The sequence below is a fragment of the Cebus imitator genome, unplaced genomic scaffold (assembly GCF_001604975.1).
Source record: "Cebus imitator isolate Cc_AM_T3 unplaced genomic scaffold, Cebus_imitator-1.0 Scaffold4, whole genome shotgun sequence".
Classification (NCBI taxonomy): domain Eukaryota; kingdom Metazoa; phylum Chordata; class Mammalia; order Primates; family Cebidae; genus Cebus; species Cebus imitator.
The window spans coordinates 12,892,204-12,917,830 of NW_016107319.1; the positions used below are offsets into that span (position 1 = coordinate 12,892,204).

General features: G+C 43.3%; 2 protein-coding genes across 3 annotated transcripts in view; one reads left to right on the forward strand and one right to left on the reverse strand.

Annotated features, from left to right (window-relative positions):
- Nucleotides 1-3,250: 3,250 nt before the first annotated feature.
- Nucleotides 3,251-6,023, reverse strand: LOC108307395 (translation initiation factor IF-2-like). Its single transcript, XM_017532792.2, has one exon. It carries the CDS (start codon nt 4,482-4,484, stop codon nt 4,071-4,073), a length of 414 nt encoding a protein of 137 aa, XP_017388281.1. The 5' UTR covers nt 4,485-6,023; the 3' UTR covers nt 3,251-4,070.
- Nucleotides 4,391-25,627, forward strand: part of ARHGAP10 (Rho GTPase activating protein 10) — a 334,414-nt gene continuing 313,177 nt past the window's right edge. For both annotated transcript variants that reach the window (XM_017532769.1, XM_017532773.2), the window contains exon 1: nt 4,391-4,781. In XM_017532769.1, coding sequence (XP_017388258.1) covers nt 4,628-4,781 — 154 coding nt within the window. In that variant the 5' untranslated portion in view covers nt 4,391-4,627. The remainder of the gene's footprint in view (nt 4,782-25,627) is intronic.

Consider the following 25,627-nt stretch of genomic DNA (forward strand, 5'->3'; position numbering starts at 1 on the left):
GTGGCATATGCCTGTAATCCCAGCTACTCAGGAGGCTGAGGCAGGAGAATCGCTTGAACCTGGGAGGCAGAGGTTGCAGTGAGCCGAGATCATGCCATTGCACTCTAGCCTGGACAACAAGAGCAAAACTCTAACTCCAAACAAACAAACAACCAGTTAACTCCTACTGATATTCCTGGTCACTGATTAAATTCTAATTTCCTTATCACTTCCTCAATGAGGCTTTCCTTGACCCATCCCCAATCTATCAGGTCTTCCAATTATAACCTCTCACATACCCTTTAGTTTAACTGCATGACACTTTAATTTTCAATTGGATATATGTGTGTGATTTTTCTTTTGCTTTTTTTTGGGGGATGAGGTTAGTATCCTCCCAAAGACCAAAAGCACAGTGAGGACAGACACTGTTTTGGGTGTTGCTGCATCACAAGCACCTAGTATGTTGCCTAGCATATAAATGATCAGTAAATATTTGTGGGAATAACTGATTAATTAACTAAGATGAAACCTGGAAACTCAGTAGCATCTGCTTTTGTGGCCACTTTTCTTAAGTTCTGTCTTACATGGTTTAAAACTATGAGTTAAGGGCTGTCCTTCCCCGCAAATCTTTCCCATATTGATGGAATGTAATCTGTCTCCTCCTCCTCTCCCTCCTCTCTCTCTTCATCTCTCTCTCTCTCTCTCTCTCTCTCTCTCTCTCTCTGTCTGTCTGTCTTTCTTTCTTGACAGTCTTGCTTTGTTGCCAAGGCTGGTCTCAAACTCCTNTCCACACCGCCTTCCTCCTTGAGTCTCATCATCATCGTAATTTTCAGCAGGCACTTTACAAACACAATTTCATTAAATCTTCTCAAGCAACCTGCATCTGCGATGTCATCACCTCCATTTCACTGATGGTTAAGTGTGAGGTTTACAGAAAATTACCTTTGTAAGGTCACACATCTATTAAGTAGTAAAGCTGGTGCTGGAACTCCTAAATATTTATCTTGCCATTGTCCACTGTACAGAGATTTTGTTTCACTTGCTAATATTTATTCATTTCACATTTACTGGTCGCTTGTACCAGACACTGCACAAGGCATAGTTGAATAAAACAAATTAATCAGGCCCCTCCCCTCATGGTGGTTATAGTAGACCTATTCAGTACTGAATTAAGATTCATATTCACCAGCTCTTTAACACTGGGTTTACATGTGTGTGAAATGATAAGTAATATCTTTTATGATGTTGTGACATTGTTTTATACAACTTTTTTTTGGTTCCAATATCTAAATAACTGGGCACATTGAATAAACCAGAGGTTTATTTTTTATTTTTTTTATTTTTTAGACAGAATCTAGCTCTGTTGCCCAGGGTGGAGTGCAGTGGCACCATCTCGGCTCACTGCTATCTCCGCCTCCTGGATTCATGCGATTCGCCTGCCTCAGCCTTCGTGACAGTTAATTTTTGTAATTGTAGTAGAGACAGGGTTTCACCATCTTGACCAGGCTGGTCTTGAACTCCTGACCTCATGATCCACCCGCTTGGCCTCCCAAAGTGCTGGGATTACAGGCATGAGCCATTGTGCCTGGCCTAAACCAGAGTTTTTATGGCTTGGAGTCTAAATATGGTAAAGAAGGAGAAGCAGTTCTAGAGTAGTGCATCTTTTTTTTTTTTTTGAGACGGAGTCTCGCTATGTCTCCAGGCTGGAGTGCAGTGGCGTGATCTTGGCTTACTGCAACCTCCGCTTCCCGGATTCAAGCGACTCTCCTGCCTCAGCCTTGCAAGTAGTTGGAACTACAGGCATGTGCCACTATGCCTGGATAATTTTTTTGTATTTTTAGTGCAGATGGGTTTTACTGTGTTACCCAGGATGGTCTCAATCTCCTGACCTTGTGATCTGCCCGCCTTGGCCTCCCAAAGTGCTGGGATTATAGGCATGAGCCATCGAGCCTGGCTGAATAGTTCATCTTAAAAAAATTTTTTAATTGAGATATATTTCACATACCAAAAAAAAATCCACCCATTTAATGTGTACAATTTAATGGTTTTGAGTATGCTCAGAGTTGTGCAACCATTATCAAAATCTAAATTTAAATTGTTTTTGGCCAGGCATGGTGGCTCGTTCCTGTAACCCTTGCACTTTGGGGTACCAAGGTAGGAGCGTCATTTGAATTCCGGAGTTTGAGAACAGCCTGGGCAACATTGTGAGACCCTATCTCTATAAAAAGCAAAAATATTAATAACTTTCATCACCCTGATTATAAACTCCTGACTATAGATACCCTCCATTCTATCCCCCAGTCTCTGGCAACCACTAATCTTTCTGCCTCCATAGATTTACCTGTTTTGGACATTTCATATGAATGGAGAGTATTATATATGGCCTTTTGTGCCTGAGTTCTTTTATTTAGCATAATGTTTTCACCACTCATTGTGCTGTAGCATGTATCAGTACTTCATTTCTTTTTATTGTAAATCAATATTTCATTGCATGGACACAAATATTTTGTGCATCCATTACACAGCTGACGGACATTTTGGTTGATTCCACTTTTTGCTATTATGAATAATACTGCTATGAACATTTGTGCATAAATATTTGCGTGGACACCTATTTTCGTTTCTCTTGGGTATATATCTAAGAGTGGACTTGCTAGGTCACATGGTAACCTCTATGTTGAATCCTGAAGTGTCAGCAGCCCCTCTTTATGAGAAAAGGTTTGGGTTTCTGTCCAGAGGATTGAGTGTGGTCAGTGTTTGGCTGTTTTGCAAGGCCCTCACTTTTGTTTACACTCCTTTTTTTGTCTTTATTCCCCTTTATTTGCCTCTTTTATTCTCTTTTCTGTAGACTCCAGTCTCCGGCTGGTTTTAGTAGGAACTGAAGATTTCACCGCCTAAAAGTTATTTGTAAACACTTTGAAGTCTCTGTAGCATGGACATTAGAGTAATAATAACAAAACGGCTTATTGAGTAGGAGGCTTATTTAACTTGTTCGGGAGGGTTACCCTTCTAACAACATGCTGTCTAAAGAGATTCTTAATTACCCAGCACAGAGTCCGAACGTCTTGAGGAATTACTTTGAAGTTTCTTGTTAATATTACCATCACATTATGTAAGTCTATACTGTGAGTTTGTAGATGCAGTTCCTAATGGCTGCCTGGCACATAATAATTGCTTAATAAACTGCTATTACGAAAGGTTACTCTAATTAATTATTAGGTTTTAATTTTTATTTTTTTAGGGAATCCTTTTATTTTTATTTTTGGAGACATTGTTTTGCTCAGTCGCCCAGCCTGGAGTGCAGTGGCACGATCTCGGCTCACTGCAACCTCCACCTCCCGGGTTCCAGCGATTCTCCTGCCTCAGCTGGGACTACAGGCACGTGCCACCGCACCCAACTAATTTTTGTATTTTTAGTAGAGATGGGGTTTTACCATGTTAGCCAGGCTGGTCTCGAACTCCTGACCTCAGGTGATCCACCCGCCTTGGTCTCCCAAAGTGTTGGGATTACAGGTGTGAGCCACCGCGTGTGGCCTAAGGTATACATTTCAACACTTTCAAATGCCTTAACTTTTTTGGGGACACACTGGAGTTGTTACGGAACACACAAAATAGGCTTTTTGAGGGCACTGGCATAAATTCTCAGTGATCGTGACCCCACGCGGTGAAAACCACACGTTACCTGGCATGTTTTCCGGTGGTTATTTTTAGAATAATAAAGATCATCTCTAGCTACCCAAGCAAATTTAATCTGCTGAACACAACAGAAACAACTTTTCTGTGGTTTAGCCACCCTCTCCCTTCACCTAAGTCATTTAGTGTGGATACGCAGAGGAGTGTAATAGAAGCTGCTGGGCTACCCAGAAAACTCTCTTGCCTTTGTAAGGCTTCGATCTCAAGCGGAGATTTACCACGCATCTCACTTTAAACGGGGAAGGGAACCGGGATACGAAAAGAGCCCCCTGTGCGACTTCGTTCCCAGCTCGGGGGTTGCGGGGCGTCCCAGGATAAATGAGATAAATGAGTCAATCATCTCCTGCAAGGCAGCCACCTCTGAGTTAGGTCGCTCGCCTGCGGGGACTTAACTGCAATTAAGACGCTCCTTCTCCGTCCGGGTCGGATTCCCTGCAGCCGGGAGCCGACTGTGAGTCACCCCGGCCCCGGGAGCCCAAGCGAAGGGGAGGGCTCGCGCGAGCCGCGGGGCGAGATTCTAGCCCGAGGACGCCTCGCAAGGAAGAGGAGGGGCAGTTGCTCGTGGGGAAGAGCAGTCCCGGGAAGGGAAGGGAGGAAGAAGGAAGGCGGAGGAAAGAGAAGGGGGCGAACGAGAACGCGGGCCGGGCCGGGCGGCGCCTCGGGGAGTGTCTGGAGCGCGGGGGCCGGGCGGGGCGGGGCCGCGGGCGCTCAGGGCTTGGCGGGGGCTGCCGGGATTGGGGCGCCGCGGCTCGCGCTGGTCTCGGCTTCGGCGGCCGCTCCTCCGCTCTGCAGGACTTGGCTCTGTGGGACATGTCCGCTCCTCGCTCGCCGCGCGCCCGGGCCTGCTAGCTCCTGCGGGCTCCCCGAACGCGCGGCGCCGCACCTGGCAGCGGCCTCGGAGCTCGGCTCGGGCAGTAGCGCGCGGCGAGCGCACCGCGCCGGGACCGCTGCAGTCATGGGGCTGCAGCCCCTGGAGTTCAGCGACTGCTACCTCGACAGCCCGTGGTTCCGGGAGAGGATCCGCGCTCACGAAGCGGAACTCGAGAGGACCAACAAGTTCATCAAAGAGCTCATCAAGGACGGGAAGAACCTCATCGCTGCGACCAAAAGTAAGCGGGGACGCGGGCGCGGACTGGCCGCGGCGAGGCGGGGAGGAGCCTCTCTCGGCGGAGACTGGGGATCTCCTGTCCGGGGAATTCGTTCCGGACCTGCCCGGCTCTCTGAACCCGGGGAGGCGGGTCCCTGGGGTTATTCCTCCCCCAGGCAGCGAGGCGAGTCCCCATTCCCGGCGGCTCTGCGGCGGCAGAACGAGCTGCCAGCGGGCCCCGCTTGGCCCCCGCCGAGCACCCCTCGCTGCCTGCGCGCTCCGGTGGATCGACCCTAGGCTCTCCTGGCCCGGAGTCAGGTTTCATTGCTGCCTCAAGCTGCTCACAATCTCTTTTAAAACGGAGGCATCTGTTTGCCTAGTTTTGTCTTGTGATCTCTCAAAAGAACTTTCCTGGGGATTGTTTGAAACCCTGCGGGGGTGTTGAATTTTTCCGGAGTCCCCTTAAGCTTCACCTTTTCCCTCTCATTGTCTGATTTTCCCCTACAGTCTTGTTCTAGGCCCTTCACGTGCTAAACCTGAAAGTCCACCTGGCTTTATGCTGCTTCCGCACATTCCTCCCCTCCGGTGCTGAGGAGGGTTCAAAGATTGGGTTTGGAAGAGTGAGCAGACAGCCTGCCCTCTAGCCCGGGCGGGCACCGCTTGCAAACAGGGAATTCCACCCCGGTTAGGCTTGATGCCTTCCTCCCCTGAACTCTGTCTTTTGAAAAACTCGGAAGAAAACCGGAGATATAGGAGAGTTAAGTGTATTTTAGCAGACTCTTTCTAGGAGAGAGAGGGCCAAAATTCCTGCAGAAGTACTGAGTTAGTGATGCTGCTGGAAAATGGGGCGGAATTAGCTACAGTGAGGAGCTGGGCAGCCTGACCGTGCCTTGGACCCACAACCCCTTCGGAGGATGGCTGTGAATGCCCCCTTTCCCTCTTTAAAAGACCTGCCCGTGGAGCAGACAGGGACTTGGGCAGTGTCCAGCCTTTGGGAGCTGGGTTCTTAGGGCCTTTATCACTCACCTAGATTCTCAGTTCAGTAATATTCAGCCTTGGGTATTCGTTCCTTGTGTATTTGTTTGTAGATAACCGCCTCTGTGGAAAATCCCCCATCTCACTGTTCTCCAGACCGCGCCCCCACCCCCCATCGTCCCCGCTCCATTTTTCATTAAGGACGAATAAAACATATTGAAATGTCTCGGGCACCCAGCATGGTGCCTGGCACAGTAAATATGCGTTTAATGAATGAGTTGAAGTACATTTCTGTGGGAAGTATTTAGTGAGCCATCCCTGTAATTTTGAAAGCAAGTCACTCAACTTCTCTGGATGCTCTCCAAGGTTCCGTTTGGTTTTCTGAACTCTTTGGTGTTGCAGAATCAGGGTTGGGACTCACTTAGGGGTTTTTGGTTTGTTTGTTTTGTTTTGAAGTCTCTGTTGCTTGAATCAGAAATGGGACTCTGGGACATGTTACAAATGGGCTTATTTGGTTGAGGGTTCTCCAGGCCCTTGGCATCTGGTATGTGTGTTGGGTGGGAAGTAGTAGGAGGGCGCTATACACATGGAGGAGTGAGCATAAAAAGGAGGAGTTGCGGGCGGGGGTGCAGAGTGAACATGAGAATGAGCACTTGGTGTTAGCTAGAGTCACTGGGCAGGGAATGGACCTTCTCTTTCATTGGCTGTAGTAGCTCCGTTTGGAGCTAGAGATATGTGGAGAGAGGCCAAGGGCAAAAGCAGTTTGGCCACTGGTAGAAAGCTATTTCTGTGAGAGCATATTAGCTTTCCTGCTATTAGAACGCATGCCTTAGGTTCCAGCAGGAGCCAGTGCATCTAGGGGACAAGATGTCAGCCTTCCTCCAGACTGTAGACTTTTTTTTTTTTTTTTTTTGAGACGGAGTCTCGCTCTGATGCCCAGGCTGGAGTGCAATGGCGGGATCTCGGCTCACTGCAACCTCCGCCTCCCAGGTTCAAGCAGTTCTCTGCCTCAAGCCTCCTGAGTAGCTGGGATTACACTTGCCCGCCACCACGCCCAGCTATTTTTTCTGTAGTTTTAGTAGAGATAAGATTTCACCATCGTGGCCAGCCTGGTCTTGAACTCCTGACCTCGTGATCCACCCGACTTGGCCTCACAATGTGCTGGGATTACAGGTGTGAGCCACCACCCTCGGTCCAGACTGTAGACTTTCTTGAATTTGTGAGTTGGTATCTTACTCCTTTTGATTCTTGTCCTTTAGCATAGGAAACATAATTTGTAATCACGCTTTTACAATAATAAGGAAGTGTCTTTTTTTTTTCCATTATGTTCGTTAAGAATTTATGTTTAAATTATTTCCCAGAAGGTCACAGGAACACAGCTGTAGCTCACGTGCCTTTTCCCGCTTGGTCCATAAAGTTTACTTGTAGTTCTTGTCAAAGACTAAGAGCCTGTAATCCCAGCACTTTGGGGGGCCTACGTGGGCGGATCACGAGGTCAGGAGCTGGAGACCATCCTGGCCAACACGGTGAAACCCAGTCTACTAAAAATACAAAAAGTAGCTCGGTGTGGTGGTGTGCGCCTGTAGTCCCAGCTACTCCGGAGGCTGTGACAGGAGAATCGCTTGAATCCGGGAGGCGAAGGTTGCACTGAGCTGAGATCGTGCCACTGTATTCCAGCCTGGGCAAGAGTGGGACTCCGTCTCCAAATAGGTAAATAAATAAATAATAAAAAGCAAAAGTTGGCTAGGCGTACTCAGTACGTGTACTAAGATAGTAAGAGTCGGCCGGGAGCAGTGGGTGATTCACGCCTGTAATGGTGAACCCCGTCTCTACTAAAAAAAAGTCCAAAAATTAGCTGGGCATGGTGGCGCGTGCCAGTAGTCCCAGCTACTTGGGAGGCTGAGGCAGGAAAATCGCTTGAACCCGGGAGGTGGAGGTTGCAGTGAACCGAGATCGCATCACTGCACTCCAGCTTGGGCAACACACTGGGACTCCAATAAATAAATAATAAAAATCAAAAGTTGGACAGGCATACTTAGTACATGTACTAAGGTAATAAGGGTAGGCCGGGTGCGGTGACTTATGCCTATAATGAGAAACCCTGTCTCTCCAAAAAAAAAATCCAAAAATTAGCTGGGTGTGGTGACCAGCACCAGGAGTCCCAGCTACTTGGGAGGCTGAGGCGCGAGAATCGCTTGAACCGGGGAGGCGGAGGTTGCAGTGAACCGAGATCGCACCACTGCACTCCAGCCTGTCGACAGAGACTGCATCTAAAAAAAAAAGAGTAAGCCCTGGACTAAGACAGGGGATCTGAGTTGTTTAATTCTTCTTCACTGGATAGGGCCTGGCTCTGGGAAAATTGAGCAGGTCTTAGAACTCTTTTGCATCCAGTTTCCCCTCCCTACTTCTTAGGGGAACTAATAAGGTTCTGCAGCATTTGAAAATGGCCTCATGAGGTTGTTTGAAATTGCGGTCTAGGTAAATGGTTCACCTACCAGTTGAGCTTTTGTATAACATCAGAGAGTCAAGGAATGACATTAGGTGGAGGATCTACAGAAAGAAGAAAACCCACTAGGTCAGATTGTTTATGTTTCCAGATATTTTACATTTTGTTTTACAAAAATGGCTTTAGAGCATTTCGAGAATTGCGTGTTTAAGTGATTTCCATTATTTTTTATTTTTTGTATAAAGACGGGGTTTCCTCACGTTGGTCAGGCTGGTCTTGAACTCCCGACCTCAGGTGATCCACCCGCCTTGGCCTCCAAGGTGCTTGGATTACAGGCGTATGCCACTACGCCCCGCCGTGATTTCCATTTTTAATTGCCCTGCCCGGTGTCTCCTGCATGCATTTCATTCTTGGAAGATTTTAATATGTAATTTTGATGTCTTGACGCTTTGAAATCTTCCATAAATATTTACAGAGTTTTGAGGCCTATGGGACCGGAAGGCTTACTGATGAGTTCAGTTAGATAACAATCAACAAATATTTAGCACCTACAATTTTTTTTTTTTTTTTTTTTTTTTTTTGAGACCAGGTTTTGCTCTTGTCCCCCAGGCTGGAGTGCAGTGGTGCGATCTCAGCTCACTGCAACCTCCACCTCCCGGGTTCAAGTGATTTTCTTGCCTCAGCATCCCAAGTAGCTGGGATTACAGGCACCTGCCACAACGCCCGGCTAATTTTTTTTGTTTTTTGTTTTTTTCTGAGACAGAGCCTCACTCTGTCACCAGGTGCCAGGCTGGAGTGCAGTGGCGCGACTTCGGCTCACTGCAACCTCCGCCTCCCGGGTTCAAGCAGTTCTCCTGCTTCAGCCTCCCAAGTAATTGGGACTACAGGCGCGCGCCAACACGCCCAGCCAATTTTTTTGTATTTTTAGTAGAGACCGGGTTTTGCCATGTTGGGCAGGCTGGTCCGGAACTCCTGACCTCAGGTGATCCGCCCACCTTGGGCTCCGAAGGTTTTGGGATTACAGGTGTGAGCCACTGTGCCCAGCCTAGCACCTATAATTTGTTTAATATTGGAATTAGATACAAAGACTTACAATAGGGTAGAGGCCCTTGGCTTTGAGTTTATTGTCCTGTAGTTGAATTTACTTCAATCTAAGGAACATTTTTGAACTCTTTACTGCACTGTGCTAAATTCTTGAAGAAACAGAGGATATACACACATACATGTTACAAGGTTAAAAATTTGGTGAAAAGTAAGTATTCTAACTTTTCCAGGAAAGAGGGTTTGCATGTTAGAGTGGAGGAGGTTTGTTGGAAGTTTGGAACTCACTGGTGTTTTAAGTAAGGAGTAGGACCTTATATTGGAAACAAGAGACTAGAACATTTGGAGTATTTGGGGAAGAGTGAAGAGACTAGTTTGGCTGGAATTGTCGTTTTTCAGGGAGTAGTAGTCTGGGGTGAATGGAAAGGTCAGTTTTAGATTCTGCAGGGCCATAAAAGCAAGGTTGGGAATGTGGACTTTATATTGTGGAGAGTTACTGAAGGCTTTTCAGCAGAAGGCTGACTTAGTAGAAAAGAAATGGTTTAGAGACAGTATTGCACATTTTGTGTAGGGTGAATTTGGAGATAGCACTGGGGGTGGGGAGGAACTCCAGAGAGAAGAGCCACTGATTTAAGTGGTAGATTTGGAGATAATTCACTCAGTTTAAGGAATTCTTTGTTCAAATGGCTTTTTTAAGTTTTCTTTTTAAACTACTTTCCTTTCTTAGAATAACCAGTGTCCTCTTTCAATGCAATTTAAACTTTTGTAAGACTTTGTGATGTCTATGTAGTTTCAGTTGCTTATGATTCATACGGGTAGATAGCACAGTTGCCAGAAACAGCAATAAGCCATATATGCTTTTCTCATATATTTTACACGAGGCAGTCTTGAGAAAACATATCTTGTTCTGTGGGGAAATATTTTTTAAAACAAATAGTGTTTGCAGTTACTAAGCACTAATACAGTTATATAGGATGCTCTGTAGTAAACTGAAATTGTCTAGCTCTGTGTTTCTGAAGCTGAAGGGGCCCTCATTAGTGAGTCTGCTCTTACTGAACAGGCATGGAAAAGGATGTAAAGAACCTTGCTAGTGGCAGATCCAGGACAAGAATTTATGTCTTCCAAACTTGGTTTTGGTACTTTTTTTTTTTCTTTTTTTCCTTTGGAGACGGATTTTCGCTCTTGTTGCCCAGGCTGGAGTGCAATGGCACGATCTTGGCTCATTGCAACCTCCGCCTCCCGGGTTCAAGTGATTCTCCTGCCTCAGCCTCCAAAGTAGCTGGGATTACAGGTATGCACCACCACGCCTGGCTAATTTTTTTGTATTTTTAGTAGAGATGGGGGTTTCTCTATGTTGATCAGGCTAGTCTCAAACTCCTGACCTCAGGTGATCCACCTGCCTCGGCCTCCCAAATTGCTGGGAATACAGGTGTGAGCCACTGCCCGGCGGTTTTGGTAATTCTTTTAAGCCTCGGCATTTTGATGGTTTTTGCTTTGTTTCTCTTAGGAAAAACATAAAAGTTCCCTTTTGTTGTCTTTATGTTTACTGTTTCAGCGAAATAATCTTTTGGGGAAATTTTTAAAGTTGCCATTACATTAAACCTACTGAGACTTGGAAAACTAAAAATAATTTTCCTATTTTGTAGACGAGCCTTGGTTTCCTTTTTTGTAAGATGCTACTGATACAGAAAGCGTTGAGGAATGAATAAAATGGTGCAAAAGTGTTTTGAAACACAAATGTAAAATGGTTGTGTAGACATGATTGCCAGTTCAGCCAACATTCCTTTTCCCCTCTGACAATCCAGATTTTGTTCGAGTATCTGCAGCCTTTTCAAATGACTCAGGGGAAAGCAATTCAGGGTAATTTTGGTTAATCTAACTCAGTGGTTCTCAATCCTAGCTGCTCAATAAAATCACCTGGGGAAACAGTTGAAAAGAAGCAGTCAGGGTTGAGAAGCTAAACTCTTAACTCAGTTATGATACGCCCATTCTCTGGGTTGGTAATTATTAAAAGAATGAAGTTGTATCCCAGTTCTGGCCAGTGAAACATGACAGAATGTCTTCTAGGTACTTCAGGGAGATGTTTCCTTTTGTCATAGGATACTCAAAAAAATGTGGTTTTCTACTTTTCTGTATTGTCTTGTGATTCCAGGAACTCCTACCCACTATCTTCGGCCTGAGAGTAAGTGGCATAGTGTGCTAACTGAATTTGGGTTCTTGATGCTGTTGGGGGACCCATGGGTTTTTCTATGCTTTGAATGTCTTGTTAAATGACATAAGACAGTTTCGAGTTGGGTTTTCTGCTACTTAATGCCCTAGGGTTTTGTTTTTGTGTGTGGTTGTTTTTTGTTTTTGAGATGGAGTCTCCCTCTGTTGCCCAGACTGGAATGCAGTGGCGCAATCTTAGCTCACTGCAACCTCCATCTCCCGGGTTCAGGTGATTCTTGTGTCTCGGCCTCCCGAGTAGCTGGGATTACAGGCTCGCACCACCATACCCAGCTAATTTTTGTGTGTATATATATATATATATATTTTTTTTTTTGTAGAGACAGGGTTTCACCATGGTTGTTCTTGAACTCATGGCCTCATGTGATCCGTCCCCCTCGGCCTCCCAAAGTGCTGGGATTACAGGTGTGAGCCACTGTACCCAGCCCTGTAGTTGTAAATTTTGTGATTATGCACCCATTACGTGGGATTTACAGAGCTATAGATAATAAAATGCTATTTTAAAAAGTTTTAAAATTGCAATATAATTTTTTCCCTAATGGAAAGGAATATTCATGTGCATTCTTTGCCCCAAAGAAGTTATCATAGACCCCGTACAATTTGGGGCATCACCTGGGTTAAGTCAAACTGTCACTTGGGGTTTTATTCCAGTGGGCTGGTCCCCAGTGTGAATTCGGACTGGCTGTGTAAATAATTACAGTCAGATGTGAGCCATGGTGGGGACCCAGACAGCCTTGAAAAGCTTTACTCACTGCAGGTGGTCTTTGACTCCACTTAGAGTTGTTCCTATTTAGAGCCTGCCACCAGGCCAGCAGCAGAGCCACATTTAGAAGAACAGATTTTTATTAGCCAGTTAGTAATCTCATGTCCTCATTGTCTTTTTTGATATGTCACCTGTCTCTGTCCTCCATTTGCTGGGGTTCCTTTGACTAGCTCATTTTTGCTGTGCTTTTTTCTAAGGGACTAGGGTACATTGTAGACTTTTAATAAGGAAGACAGAGGAGAGCATTTTTGTGTTTAATCTTTAAAACAGCTGATGGAATATAATATAGAAGATTAAGAGCATAAGCTGAGGTGTACTAGCCTGCCTGGGTTCATACCCGAGCTCAGCCACCTACTAACAGGGAATCCTTTCTCAAGCTGCTTAGCTTTTCCGTATCTCTGTTCTGGTCATAAAATAGAGATTATGATATTATCTACTATATTGGGTTACTAAAAGATTTGTTAGTATTTGTTAAGCATTTAGTATAAGTTGCTCAAAGGTTAACAATTATGATGACATATCTGAATTACAGGTATATAGGCCCTGTTCTTGCCTCACAATAGCTGCTCTGCACCCTAGACTAGTTATCTAACTTTTTAGCATTTATTACCCCTAACAGTATATTTCTCCAAAGCACCATTACCAGTGACCAAGAAGAGAGACAAAATTGTCAAACCCTGGAAAGGCTTCCAAATTTTGGTTGTAGTTTAGGATGCTGGAAACTCTTGAAAATACATTGGCAAATCAGAGCTCAGTGGTATCTTGGAAAAATATTTTCTGGAATTTATTTTTGATTCATAAAGATTTGAGGATGAAGTAGAATGTGTTGCTAAGGTCATTGCAAATCTAGTAAGCAATCTACAGTCGAGGTTCAAGTAGTCAGCAGCAGGCCTCTCCTCCAAGGGACTGATAAGAGAGACAGAGAGCACCTTAGGGTATTGACATGATAACTTGAGACATGACTAACCTTCAGATGCTTCAAATTACAGAGATACTTTTTGAGGACGTGAACTCAAAATTAACAGCTTGTCTTTGCTATGGTAAATTCACAGTGAAAAAAAGACAGCCAGAGACATTCCTAAGAGGGATTTTCCTAAGAGCTGTTAGATAATCCTATTCTCTACAGCAGAATCCTCAAAGTCCCCTGGACAAATTCCCAAAGAAGCTGTTTTGAATTCTGTGACTTCAGTAGCTGTTTATCACCTTGTATTTTTTTTTTTTTTGAGAAGGAGTTTCACTGTTATTGCCCAGGCTGGAGTGCAGTGGTGGAATCTCAGCTCACTGTAGTCTCCACCTCCCAGGTTCAAGTGATTCTCCTGCCTCAGCCTTCCGAGTAGCTGGGATTACAGGTGCCCACCACCACGCCTGGCTAATTTTTTGTAATTTTTAGTAGATCTGGGTTTCACCATGTTGGTCAGGCTGGTCTTGAATGTCTGACCTCAGGTGATCCACCTGCCTCGGCTTCCCAAAGTCCTGGGATTATAGGTTGAGCCACCACACCTGACCTTACTAGGCTACTTTTAATGAAATTATGTTTTAGGCAATTATAAATTACTTGATAAATATGTTTTATGTTATTAAAAATGCATATACTTTAATTTTAATAGCTTTATTAAGCATTTACTGTTTTTACTTTGTGCTAAATTCAGCATAAGCATTATGTTAAATGAAGAATTAGTGAGTTGCATTCTTTACTGTATTTCATAGATTAGGAAACTGAATTCAGAGAGATTAATAGTTTGTCTAAATCACAATTTGTCATTGGTGGAGCTGGAATGTAAATCTAGGTTTCTCTAACTCCAAAATCCTCAACCACGATAATGAGCTGTCTGTGTGTAACCATGGTCCTGTGCTGGGGGAGTGATGATCAATCTTGGTTATCTAGAGTGTGTGTACATTTGATGATCTACCTAGAATACTATTCTTAGCTCATTGTAATGATTATGATTTAAAATTTGTCAAATTTTAAGGCCCCTCTGGTGTCATTATTATACTTTAAACTGATTGCTAATTCGTATTGTGAGTACAGTACAGACCTTCCAAGGTTGGGTTGATTTAGAATCCATTACCAGACACAGACCCTCTGTGTCTGTCTCTAAATCTCCACCTTCCTCTTTTCCTCCCCATTCCTTTTCCTACCCTTTAGTAGAGTAACTTTTAACTTATTATTTTAATATTAGCCTTGTTCTTCCTTAAAAAGTTTGAGATACTTTAGAAATATAAAAAGATACAGTCTCACAATAAACATTCATTGCCTCCCAGCTTAATGAAAGCGTCTTTTATACCCATTCTTCTCCCCAAGGGGTAGGAACTATCTCAGATCTGGTGTTTATTATTCTTAGGCATTTTGATACAGTTGGGCACATCCATAAACAATATATAATGTGTTTGCATGTGTTTAGACTTTATATAATGGTTTTATCCTACATTTTTTCTCCCTGAATATTTTGTGAGATTCATCCAATTGGATATATGTAGCTTTATTTCATTTAATTCAACCTCTTTTTCCTACAAGTGACATTTAAAAAGATTTTGTTAATTGATGTTCTATGATATACCTTCTACCTATGTATTTTTTGGATAATAATATATTTAGAGAATGTTATGAAAGCCTTATTGAAATTAGTAAAAATTTAGGATACTAGCTTTCAAAACAGTCAGTAATTAATGAATCCATGAATCTTAAAGACATTTAACCCATTTTCTTTTTGATATTTTGTTACCAGCCTAGCATGGATAATCAGAGTAAGCAGGTTCATGTCTCAGGACTCTAAGATAACTGGTTTGAGTCAGAAACAAAAAATCTTTAAAAGCCTTTTTGCTTCATTGAAATTAGACTTCTGACTAGAAAGAAAAATGATATTAGTATAAACACAACGCACGTGAAGAATGCTGGTAGCTGTCACGCTAGTTGGGGCAGATGAACATGATTTTCAGGCAGGGACTGGATGGTATCTTGTGGTAAGCCCCATAGCAAACACTGGCAGGCCTGCTTCCCTTAGTTATGCCAACACAGGAACGTAATTGCCAGGGGGATGCTTTTGTATTGAGAAGACCTTGATATTGTTCTCTTTACACACATACACACACACACACAAAAAAAAAACAAAAAACAAAAACAAAAAAACACCAGATGCTTTATATTCTAACACTGGCAGGCCTGCTTCCTTTACTTATCCTAACAGAGGAATGTAATTGCCAGGGGGTTGCTTTTGTATTGAGAAGGTGTTGATAATAGTTCTACACACTCACACACACAAACTCCAGATGCTTTACATTGTAAAGGCAGGCATCTCTGTCATCTCTGAGTTGGACTGGAATCAAACCCCAGGTTGCTGCCATTGCTAGGCCTGACTCCCTGGTCCAACTAGAATTTCCTCCCTGTGTTTCCTCAGGAAGATGTTAATCTAGTGCCACTTAATATTTCAATGGTGAGTGTGATTTCTCTGGACTTGTTGACTTGTTCACCCACAGGCACCTTCTACCATCAGGTGGCAAGTCATGGTGAGGCGTGTGGCTGGAGGGGAATTCACTTTGACCACAGCAATGTCATCTCAGGTCTGAATACGGGATGTTGAATGGTCTCTAAAAATGAGTGCTTTCTTCTCTGACTGTAAAGTTGGCTTCACTGTTTATTAGCTGTGTGACTTTGGGCAAGTAACTTAAGCCTTCAGTGCCTACATTTTTCTTTATTAGTAAATGGCCCTAGTAAGAACTCTGCCTCGCTGGGCGGTGGTATTTAGTCCTCACATTACATATTGAAAGATCTTAGGACTCTGCCTGGCTATGGTAGGTGCCTATTGTTTTTATTACTATTAAAATAACTCTATCTTGACTTCCTTTGGTTGAACTTGAGCACAGTTGTGGCGTTACCCATAGTATGGTAGAAATAGTCTGTGAACATTTCTTCTTCTTTTTTTTTTTTAAGATGGAACCTCGCTCCTGTAGCCCAGGCTGGAGTGCAGTGGCACAATCTTGGCTCACTGCAACCTCTGCCCCCTGGGTTCAAGTGATTCTCTTGGCTCAGCCTCCTGAGCAGGTGGGATTACAGGTGCGTGTCACCACACCTGGCTTATTTTTTTTGTATTTTTAGTAGAGATGGGGTTTCACCTTGTTGGCCAGGCTGGTCTCAAACTCCTGACCTCAGGTGATCACCTGCTTCGGCCACCCAAAGTGCCTGGATTACAGGTGTGAGCCACCGTGCCTGGCACATGTTCTTTTTTCTTCCAGTTTGCCATATTTTGAAGGACAGAGCTGAATACAGCATCCTCTCATTTATAAATAGGAGAAACCATTCATAATAGTGTGTTGAAATCTAATGTATTACTGAAAACCTTTGCTTTACAGTTTTGGGGACAGAGCCAGAAGTACAAGGGAATAGCATGTCCTTGACATGCCATTACATTTATTTGAGAATCTGCCATGCTGACAGATAGTTTTGTTTTTATTTTGTGAAATGCAAGTCAAAGGCAGCATGGGCAAAGATATTAAAATAGGTCTTAGAAATCACATTTACTTACTGTGTGACCTTGGGCAAGTTGTTTAACTTCTCTGTGCCTCGATTTCCTCCTCTGTAAAATGTTTAAAATGGGCCAGGCGCCGTGGCTCGTGGCTGTAATCCCAGCACTTTGGGAGGCCGAGGCAGGTGGATCACGAGGTCAGGAGATTGAGACCATCCTGGCCAACATGGTGAAACCTCATCTCTACTAAAAATACAGAAATTAGCTGGGTCCGTGGTGGCATGTATTTTGTAATTCCTGCTACTTGGGAGGTTGAGGCAGGAGAGTCACTTGAACCAGGGATTTGGAGGTTGCAGTGAACCAAGATCACGCCATTGCATACCAGCCTGGCAACAAAGCAAAACTCCGTCTCAAAAAAAAAAAAAAAAAAAAAAAAAAAGTTAAATGTTTAAAATGTTGCTAGGCTTAAATTATTTTTAAAGTGCTTAGAAAATTGTCTGAACCATAGTGAACTTTCTCTGTGTTTTCTAGGTGTAGAGAAAAGAATTAAAAATCTATTCACAGTCATCACTAGAGTAACCTTATTTATAACAGTGGTGAAGTGATGTCATCTTGTCATTGAACCCCAGCTATGGTGGGCCAGTAGCTGGAGGTTTAACAGTGAGAAGAAACTTGTACATTTGTGTAGAAGTTCGAGTTCTCGTGCAGGCAACAGCAAACCATTTAAAAAGCAATTACATACATGTTGTTGAATGAGTATGGGATGCAATAACTGTAGTTAACAGGACTACCTAGTTGAGGGGGGTTTCAAGAAGGCTCCAAGAAAATAGAACTTCTAGGCAGAGACCAAAAGGAGGGATTGGAGTTTTCCCTGCCGAGAGTGGGGAAGTCGTATTCTCCAGGTGCAGGGAAAATGCATCGGAGAGGCCAGAGAGAGCACGTCCTGTGGGTGGGAAAATGGAGCTCAGGTGGGCCCCGGGAATCGGCGTTGAGGGGAAGATTGGTGCTGCCAAGGGGGTGAGGGCAGGGTGGGGAAGGGCCTTGGAAAGCTGGTTGAGGGCTGCACTCTAATGACAGTGGGAAGTAATTGAAAAGTTTTGAATAGCAGAGTGGCATGATTTGACTTGCATTGTAGAAAGATTTCCCAGGCTGCGGTTGTGCAAATGAATCCAGGACCGCAGGACTGAGGTTGGGGGGTCAGTCACCTAGGCCAGAGACTTTGGTGGCAGAAGAGGAGTCAGGACTTAGCAGCTGCAGGCTGTAGGGGGTGTTTGGGTGTGGGGCTGCCCTGATGCCTCGAGTTTTGTTGTGGGCCGGTGAGTGCACTTCACTGAGGTCCAGCCATAGCAGCAGCTTTTGTAGGAGAGAGGATCAGTTTTTCATTTTGGATGTGGAGGCTGAGGTATTTCCTGATAGGAGACATGTTCAGTAGTGTGTTTCTTTAATGAGTATTTCAGGAATGGGGAATACAGCTGGAGATAAAGATTCTGGAGACGCAGCTGAATCTCTCTAGGCTGCCTAGAGAGAGAATGTAGAGGGAGAAGGCAGGGCAGGTCAGGGCAAATCCGGAGGAACTCCATCTTTGAAGGGGTGGGTGAAAGAACTTGAGATCCAAGAAGCAGTAGCTGTTGAGAGAGTGCGATGTAAAACCAGGAGAGGGTTTCAGAAGCCAAGGAGAAAGAGTGTTCAGAAAGCAGGAGGGAGTGGACAAGGCCATGTCCCAGAGAGGTAAGTAGCGTGAGTCCAGGTGACATTGCATAGGCCACACACTGTCCTTGGTAATACTGTGAGAGTAGTTTAGGTGGCCAACCAGAACTGGGAGCCTGCTTGCAAAGGGCTGAGAAGGGAGTGCACGGAAAGTCAGTGAGCCTGGATACGGATAGCTCTCCTAAATTATTTGGTATGCCATCCAAATACTTCAACACATTCAACCCTGTCTGATCTCAGAAGCTAAGCAGGGTCCAGCTAACCAGACCTGATCAGGGTTGACCCTGCTTAGCTTTTGAGATCAGATGGGGTTGAATGTGTTCAGGGTGGTATGGCTGCAGACCCAAATCATGTGGTCAGTGGGAGAGAGGAGGAGATTGAAGATTCAGGGTCCATCTCAGAGCACAAAGTGCTGCTGCGGCTGCTTTTTTTTTTTTTTTTTTTTTAAAAACAACAACATCAACAACAACAGAGTTTTGCTCTTTGTGCAGGCTGGAGTGCAGTGGTGTGATCTTGGCTCACTGCAGCCTACCTCCTGGGTTCAAGTGATTGTCTTGCCTCAGCCTCCTGAGTAGCTGAGATTACAGACTCAAATTTGTATATTTGTGGCAGGATGTCGAAGAAACTGTCAGCCAATGGAATTAGTTTCTCTGAGTTGGAGAACAAGATTCAGTAATTCTATTTTAATCTCTCCCCTGCCACTTTTCTTTTTCTGATTGATAGATACTAATAGTATATGACTTGTAAGAGCAGTTTTCTTCATTGTTTGAACTGAGTGGGATGGTGTTAAGCTGAGAAGAGGTAATGGGCCGAAGGGGAGAAAAAGGAGTTAAATGTTTGGGTAAACAACCCTCAAGACGCCAAGACATGCCCCTATTTTAGGCTTCATTTCACCCTTTGTTCTGTTGCACTTAAAAGACCCAAATGGTCCTTAATCCTTTTTTTTTTTTTTTTTTCAAAGTATTACATGAAAACCAATTTCTCTTTTATCTCACCGGAATCATGCTGATTCTCTTTGGATCTCTGTAGAGAAGAAAATGCCTGTGGCAGCATCTGGGAAGATCGTAGGATTTTCAAGTGTCTGCCTCTTTGTCCAGGAGAAGAGGAGTAATAGAACTTGTAAGAGTTAAAAGTGGAATAGTGAAACCCTGTCTCTACTAAAACTACAAAAAATTAGCTGGGCATGGTGGTGCGTGCCTGTAATCCCAGCTACTCAGGAGGCTGAGGCAGGAGAATTGCCTGAACCCGGGAGGCGGAGGTTGCGGTGAGCCGAGATCGCGCCATTGCACTCCAGCCTGGGTAACAAGAGCGAAACTCCGTCTCAAAAAAAAAGTGGAATAATAATCTGTGGTTTAAAAACAGATTGCTGTTTTCTCTTGCTCTTTTCTAGCTAACTACCTAGGTTCAACCTAGTTTAAGAAACAATGCCTAGAAGAAATAAAAGCCTACAAAAATACCCATCAGTGGGTGGTATGCAGTTAGCCCTTGTCTTCCCTTCAGGGATGTGGAGTGTGAAGACCTTCAGATGCTTCAGAGGGAGGACTTTGGTGGAGAAGTTCTTTGCATGTGTTTCTAGAGCTAGAGTTGGAGTCCTGTTTTTGTGGAAAGGATAGGGTTTAGAAATTAATCCGAACCCTTTTTCCCCCTTCTTCAGATTATTGTTATAAAAATACTATGGATCCTCCTTCCTTTCTTTCAGCTGCCAGTGAAGGAAATCCGACTAAAACCTTGCTGAAGCAAAAAAGGGAATTTTGGCTCACGGGCAAAGACTAAAGACTGGGCCTTGATTTAGATACCCCTGAATCCAGAGGTTCAGACAGTGTTGTCAGCTCTGTCTGCATCTGTAGCGTTTCCCTTAGTTGGCCTCTGTCTCGGATTGGCACTTTCCCATGGTGACTGTAGTTTAAAGCTGACACCTTTCTTACTGTACTGAGAATTCCAGAGAATACTGACTCTTTTCTTCTAGACAAGTGGTTCTCAAATGGTGATTCTGACTGCCCAGAGAAATTTGTGGTTGTTACTTCAGGGAGATGCCATGGTTTCTGGTGGGCAGAGGCCAGTGATGCTGCCAGTCATCCTACTATGCATAGGACAGATTCCCTACAACAGTGATCCAGCCCAAAATGTTCATGGTGCTGAGGCTGAGAAACTCTGCCTTAGAGATAGGGAGACCATGTCATCTAAGCCCAGATAGTCTTGAGAAGTACAGTTATGCTAAGACAACAGCCATGAACTGGAATTGCTACAAGTATACCTGGACCTTCGGTTGCTGTACACAAAAGCCCTATCAGTCATGGGTCACTTGCCCAGCATAGACCAGTCGCCGAGCTGTGGTGGATGGTGTACTTTGGCCAGCCTGAATCATGTGCCTTACCAATGGGGTGAAGAAGTGGGCAGTAAGGGATTGCTGGGGCAGAATGCCACAGCTCACAACAAAGGGTATGGAAACTGGGGAAAAAAGCTAATGTCCTGTACAAAGTTTTAGTTGGTGCAAAATAAGTAAGATCTGGGATACAATTAACAATACTGTGTACTTAAAATTTTCCTAAGAAGGTAGATCTCATTTTAAGCTCTCTTTCCACAAAAGGAAAACAAAACAAAAGCAAAAAGATACAAGAGGGGGTGGGAGGAAACTTTGGGATGTGATGGCGTTGATAGTGATGTTGGTTTGATGGTTTCACAGGTGTATACTTATCTCTAAACATATCAAGTTGTGTACATTAAACATGCAAAGAGTGGTACATAGGCTGGATTGTGTGGCTCAGGCCTATAATCCCAGCAGTTTGGGAGGCTGAGGCAGGAGGATTGCCTAAGGTTAGGAGTTCGAGACTAGCCTGGGCAACATAGTGAGACCCTGTTTGTAAAAACAGGGTTGGGGGCATGGTGGCACACACCTCCAGTCCTAGCAACTTGGGAGGCTGAGGTGGGAGGATTGCCTGAGCCCAGGAGATCGATGCTACAGTGAGCCATGAACATACCGCTGCACTCTAGCCTGGGCAACAGACTGACACCCTGCGTCTTAAAAAAGCTTATGTCATGTATATAAGAGAACTTTTACTTTTGAAGCCCACTTTATTAGACCTGTTTTGATCTGGGCTTATGGACTGCATGTGGCAAAACAAATGAGGACTATTTGAAGATAGTCAAAATGAGTATGCCTTCTATTTTTTTCCATTGCTTGGTTGATTAATTTTAACCATAATAAAAGGGGCGACAGAGACAAAATTGGCGAGAGGGTGGAAGTGAAGACTCTGGTCCCTGTAGCTTTCCTGGATACAAGGTCAAGATTGTTGATACTGTAAGGTGCCTATGCCTTACAATATGAACCCCTAAACTTAGATTAAAATACTTAATATTTATAACTCCTTAGCTTGTTATAGGCCAAGAAAATATTTAAAAAATTAAATAGCAGTGTACTGCTTAATTTAAATTTCTGACGCTGATAGTGCTCCTATTTATTTTTAGAGAAAGAAAGCATTATTAAGAAAAACTAATTTTTGTGAGTATAATTCATCCAGCAGAGTGGATTGAATAATTTTACATTCTTTTTCCCTTTAAACAAAGAAAACATTTTTTGAATGGAAATTAGAGTATATGTTTTCTAATTTTTTATGTTCTTGATTTAATTTTAAATTTGAAATCAATTGAGAAATCCTATAAGCATCTAGAAAAGTTGCCTAAATTATTTTCTTCTGAAATTGTATGATAGTCTCTGGAAATATTTTCCATCTTTCCAGTTTATTGTGTGTGTAGGTTGGAATCAAAAGTAAGGATTTGAAAGTAGGTAGCTATTTGCACTATTTTCTTTTCATTGCAATAAGATAACTGAGAGGGTCAAATTAAATATTTTTTATATAAACTCAGAAATCTTTTAGAATTGACTGTTGTGGCTTAATTGAGATTGCCTATAAAGCTTGAATGGCTATGCAAATTAACCTGTTGATGAAGAGTCATGTATCCAGAAACAGGATGTATCACTTAACCACAGCTAACAGTGTTTTGTTTGCTATAAGATGGTTGAGTGCCGTTTGGCAGTGTTTACCTGAGTGTGGCAGGACTGATTTATCTTGACAAGCATAGAACAAAGATTTAAAAAGTGCTTCTTTGTCCAGAAAACAAAGAGGCAACTTTGTAAAGACCTTGTATTTTTTGACCTTAAAGTTTTTATTGCAAAGCTTTAAAACTGAATGTGTAGTCTTGAGTCAACACAGTTCTTCTGTTTAATGTATGCAGTGAGAACAAAATGGAAAGGCGTGGAGAGGGAGTTGGTACCATGGTGGAAGTGAATGCATCAGGGAGCATTTGACCCTTGGAAGGTGTTGGAGACTCACCTAGAATGAAGGGAGGTGTTTAATTTCTTCCTGACTGTGACGTCAGTTTAATGAATGTATACCGAAAGTCAGACTGTATATTAGGAAGATAGGATGGAATGGAATTAATACATACTCAGCTTTGTGTGTGTACATTATGTTTGAGTGTGCATGATCTAATTGTAGTTTAGATATAACTATTATTTTAGAGGGATTGGTGATTGCCTTAAAGGGAATAGTCACCCAACCTACTTGTTTTGTGTGCATTAGTATACAGTTTTTATATGTTGGGTTTGCTTAAATGGAAGTGCATATAAAATATCTTTAATTTAAAACAACAGTGAGCTTTGGGAGGCTGAGGTGGGCCAATCACCTGAGCTTAGGAGTTTGAGTCCAGCCTGGCAAACATGGTGGAACCCCGGTCTCTACTAAAAAATACAAAAATTAGCCAGGTGTGATGGTGCATGCCTATAGTCCCATCTACTTGGGAGGCTGAGGCAGGAAGATCTTTTGAACCCAGGAGGCGGAGGTTGCAATGAGCCAAGATTGCACCACTGCACTCTGGTCTGGGCGACAGAGCAAGACATTGCCTCATAACAAAAAAACAAAACTCAACAATGAGTAGATTACTATTATTTTAGATTACAGATGTTAGATTTTAATTGGCCTGATAATCTATAAGTTTAGCTATTGTTAAACATGATCTGAGATGTATTAAAACAAGTTTACTGTAGCTAATGATAAAAATGGTGATGGTTATACTAGGAAGAGATAATAGTTTTTTTTTTTTTTTTTTAAAAAAAAAGTTTTATATATGTTTTTTTTTTTTTTTTTAAAGACAAAGTCTTGCTCTGTTGCCTAGGCTGGAGTGCAGTGGCGCCACCTCGGCTCACTGAAATCTCCGCCTCCCAGGTTCAAGTGATTCTCCTGCCTCAGCCTCCCAAGTAGTTGGGATTACAGGCGCCTGCCACCCTGCCCGGCTAATTTTTGTATTTTTAGTAGAGATAGGGTTTCACCATGTTGGTCCGTCTGGTCTCGAACTCCTGACTTCAGATGATAGGCCTGCCTTGGCCTCCCAAAGTGCTAGGATTACAGGTGTGAGGCACCTCTCCCAGCCTGCACCTGGTTTTTTTTTTGTTTGTTTTGTTTTTTGTTTTTTTTTTTTCTGTTTTTTGAGCACTTACTGTGTGTCAAAGACTGTGCTAAGTGTTTTCACATGAGGTAGTGTTTCTCACACCAGTCCTCTTCTGTAGTTAATCTCATAATAAATAACGTTTTACAATAACTTCAGAGAGTTATATACTTTATAACTTTAGTTTTTTAGAAGAATATGTATTATTGTAATTGATACAGTATTTCACAGACCTGATTTGGGGTATTATCTTGCATAAAGCCATGGGATTGTATGTCTGCAAAGCTTATTTTCAGAAGTTTAAATATTTTCCATCAAGTGATAGAAATTTCCTTTAAGCTATTAAAAGTTATAGGAAAGGAAGTCATTTTCATATAATCTGGAATAATGTCTATATTATTTGCATTCTAAAAATTAAAAAACAGGCTGCTGTTTGCTTTTAAACAAAGCAGACTTTAAAAAGTAATAATGCTATTAATGATTTAATAGAGGGTACACGGGTTTGATCTGTACTCAGTCTTTTTTTTTTTTTTTTTTTGGTGACAGGATCTCACTTTGTTGCCCAGGCCAGTGCAATCTTGGCTCACTGCAACCTCTGCCTCCTGGGCTCAAGTGATTCTTGTACCTCAGCCTCCTGAGTGCTGGAATTACAGGTGTGCACCACCACGTTTTGCTGATTTTTGTATTTTTAGTAGAGATGGAGTTTTGCCTTGTTGGCCAGGCTGGTCTCTAATTCCTCACCTCAAGTGATCCTCCCACCTTGGCCTCCCAAAGTGGTGGGATTACAGGCGTGAGCCGCTGCGCCCAGCCTGCTTTACTATTAATGCTGATCTGGACCCTTGATTAAATTTGCTGCTTATCTTATACCTGTATTGCTATCTTCTTTTCTTCACAAATAGCTATTCCTTTTCTTTTTAGATATATTTTCATTTTCTTTGGTGATGGTATTCTTGATGTATTTAAGCTGAAGTAAATTTTCTCCTGATTCACCTATGAGGACCTTGCTACCCAGAAGGTTAAGAATTTTGTCTAAAGTCATATGGCAAAGTAATAACAGTATCAGTGAAGACTCTCTAGTCAATTTTAAAACATTGCAGAGTTTACCCAGTAGATACTGAATTTAATAAACCTCACTTTGCACATGGAAAGCTGGAAATAAAACTTTCTCTTGACTTCTGGAAGGAACTGGAAGGGAACGCCCAGCTTTCTTACACCATAGATGAAGAGATGTGAAACATGTCTGCAGCGGCCACGTAGCTCTCTGCTCTGTTCTGTTGGTCCACAAAGCTCATTTGTAGTGTTGAGTTTACTCTGAAGTCAATTTTCTTTCCTTTTTTTTTTTGAGATGGATTTTCGCTCTTGTTGCCCAGGCTGGAGTGCCATGGCGCAATCTCAGCTCCCCACAACCTTTGCCTACTGGGTTCAAGTGATTCTCCTGCCTCAGTCTCCTGAGTAGTTGGGACTACAGGCATGCACCACCATGCCTGGCTAATTTTGTATTTTTAGTAGATATGGGGTTTCTCCATGTTGTTCAGGCTGGTCTCGAACTCCCTACCTCATGTGATCCACCTACCTCGGCTTCCCAAAATGCTAGAATTACAGGTGTGAGCCACCGCACCTGGCCAATTTTCTTTCTTTCTTTCTTTTTTTTTTTTGAGACAGAGTCTCTGTCACGCGGGCTGGAGTATAGTGATGTGATGATCTTCACTCACTGCAACCTCTGCCTCCTGGGATCAAGTGGTTCTCCCCACTCAGCCTCCTGAGTAGCTGGGACTACAGGTGTGCACCACCACACCTGGCTAATTTTT

Coding starts and splice junctions, on each gene's coding strand:
- LOC108307395 (XM_017532792.2), bottom strand. CDS start 4,484: ATGTCCCACAGAGCCAAGTCCTGCAGAGCGGAGGAGCGGCCGCCGAAG.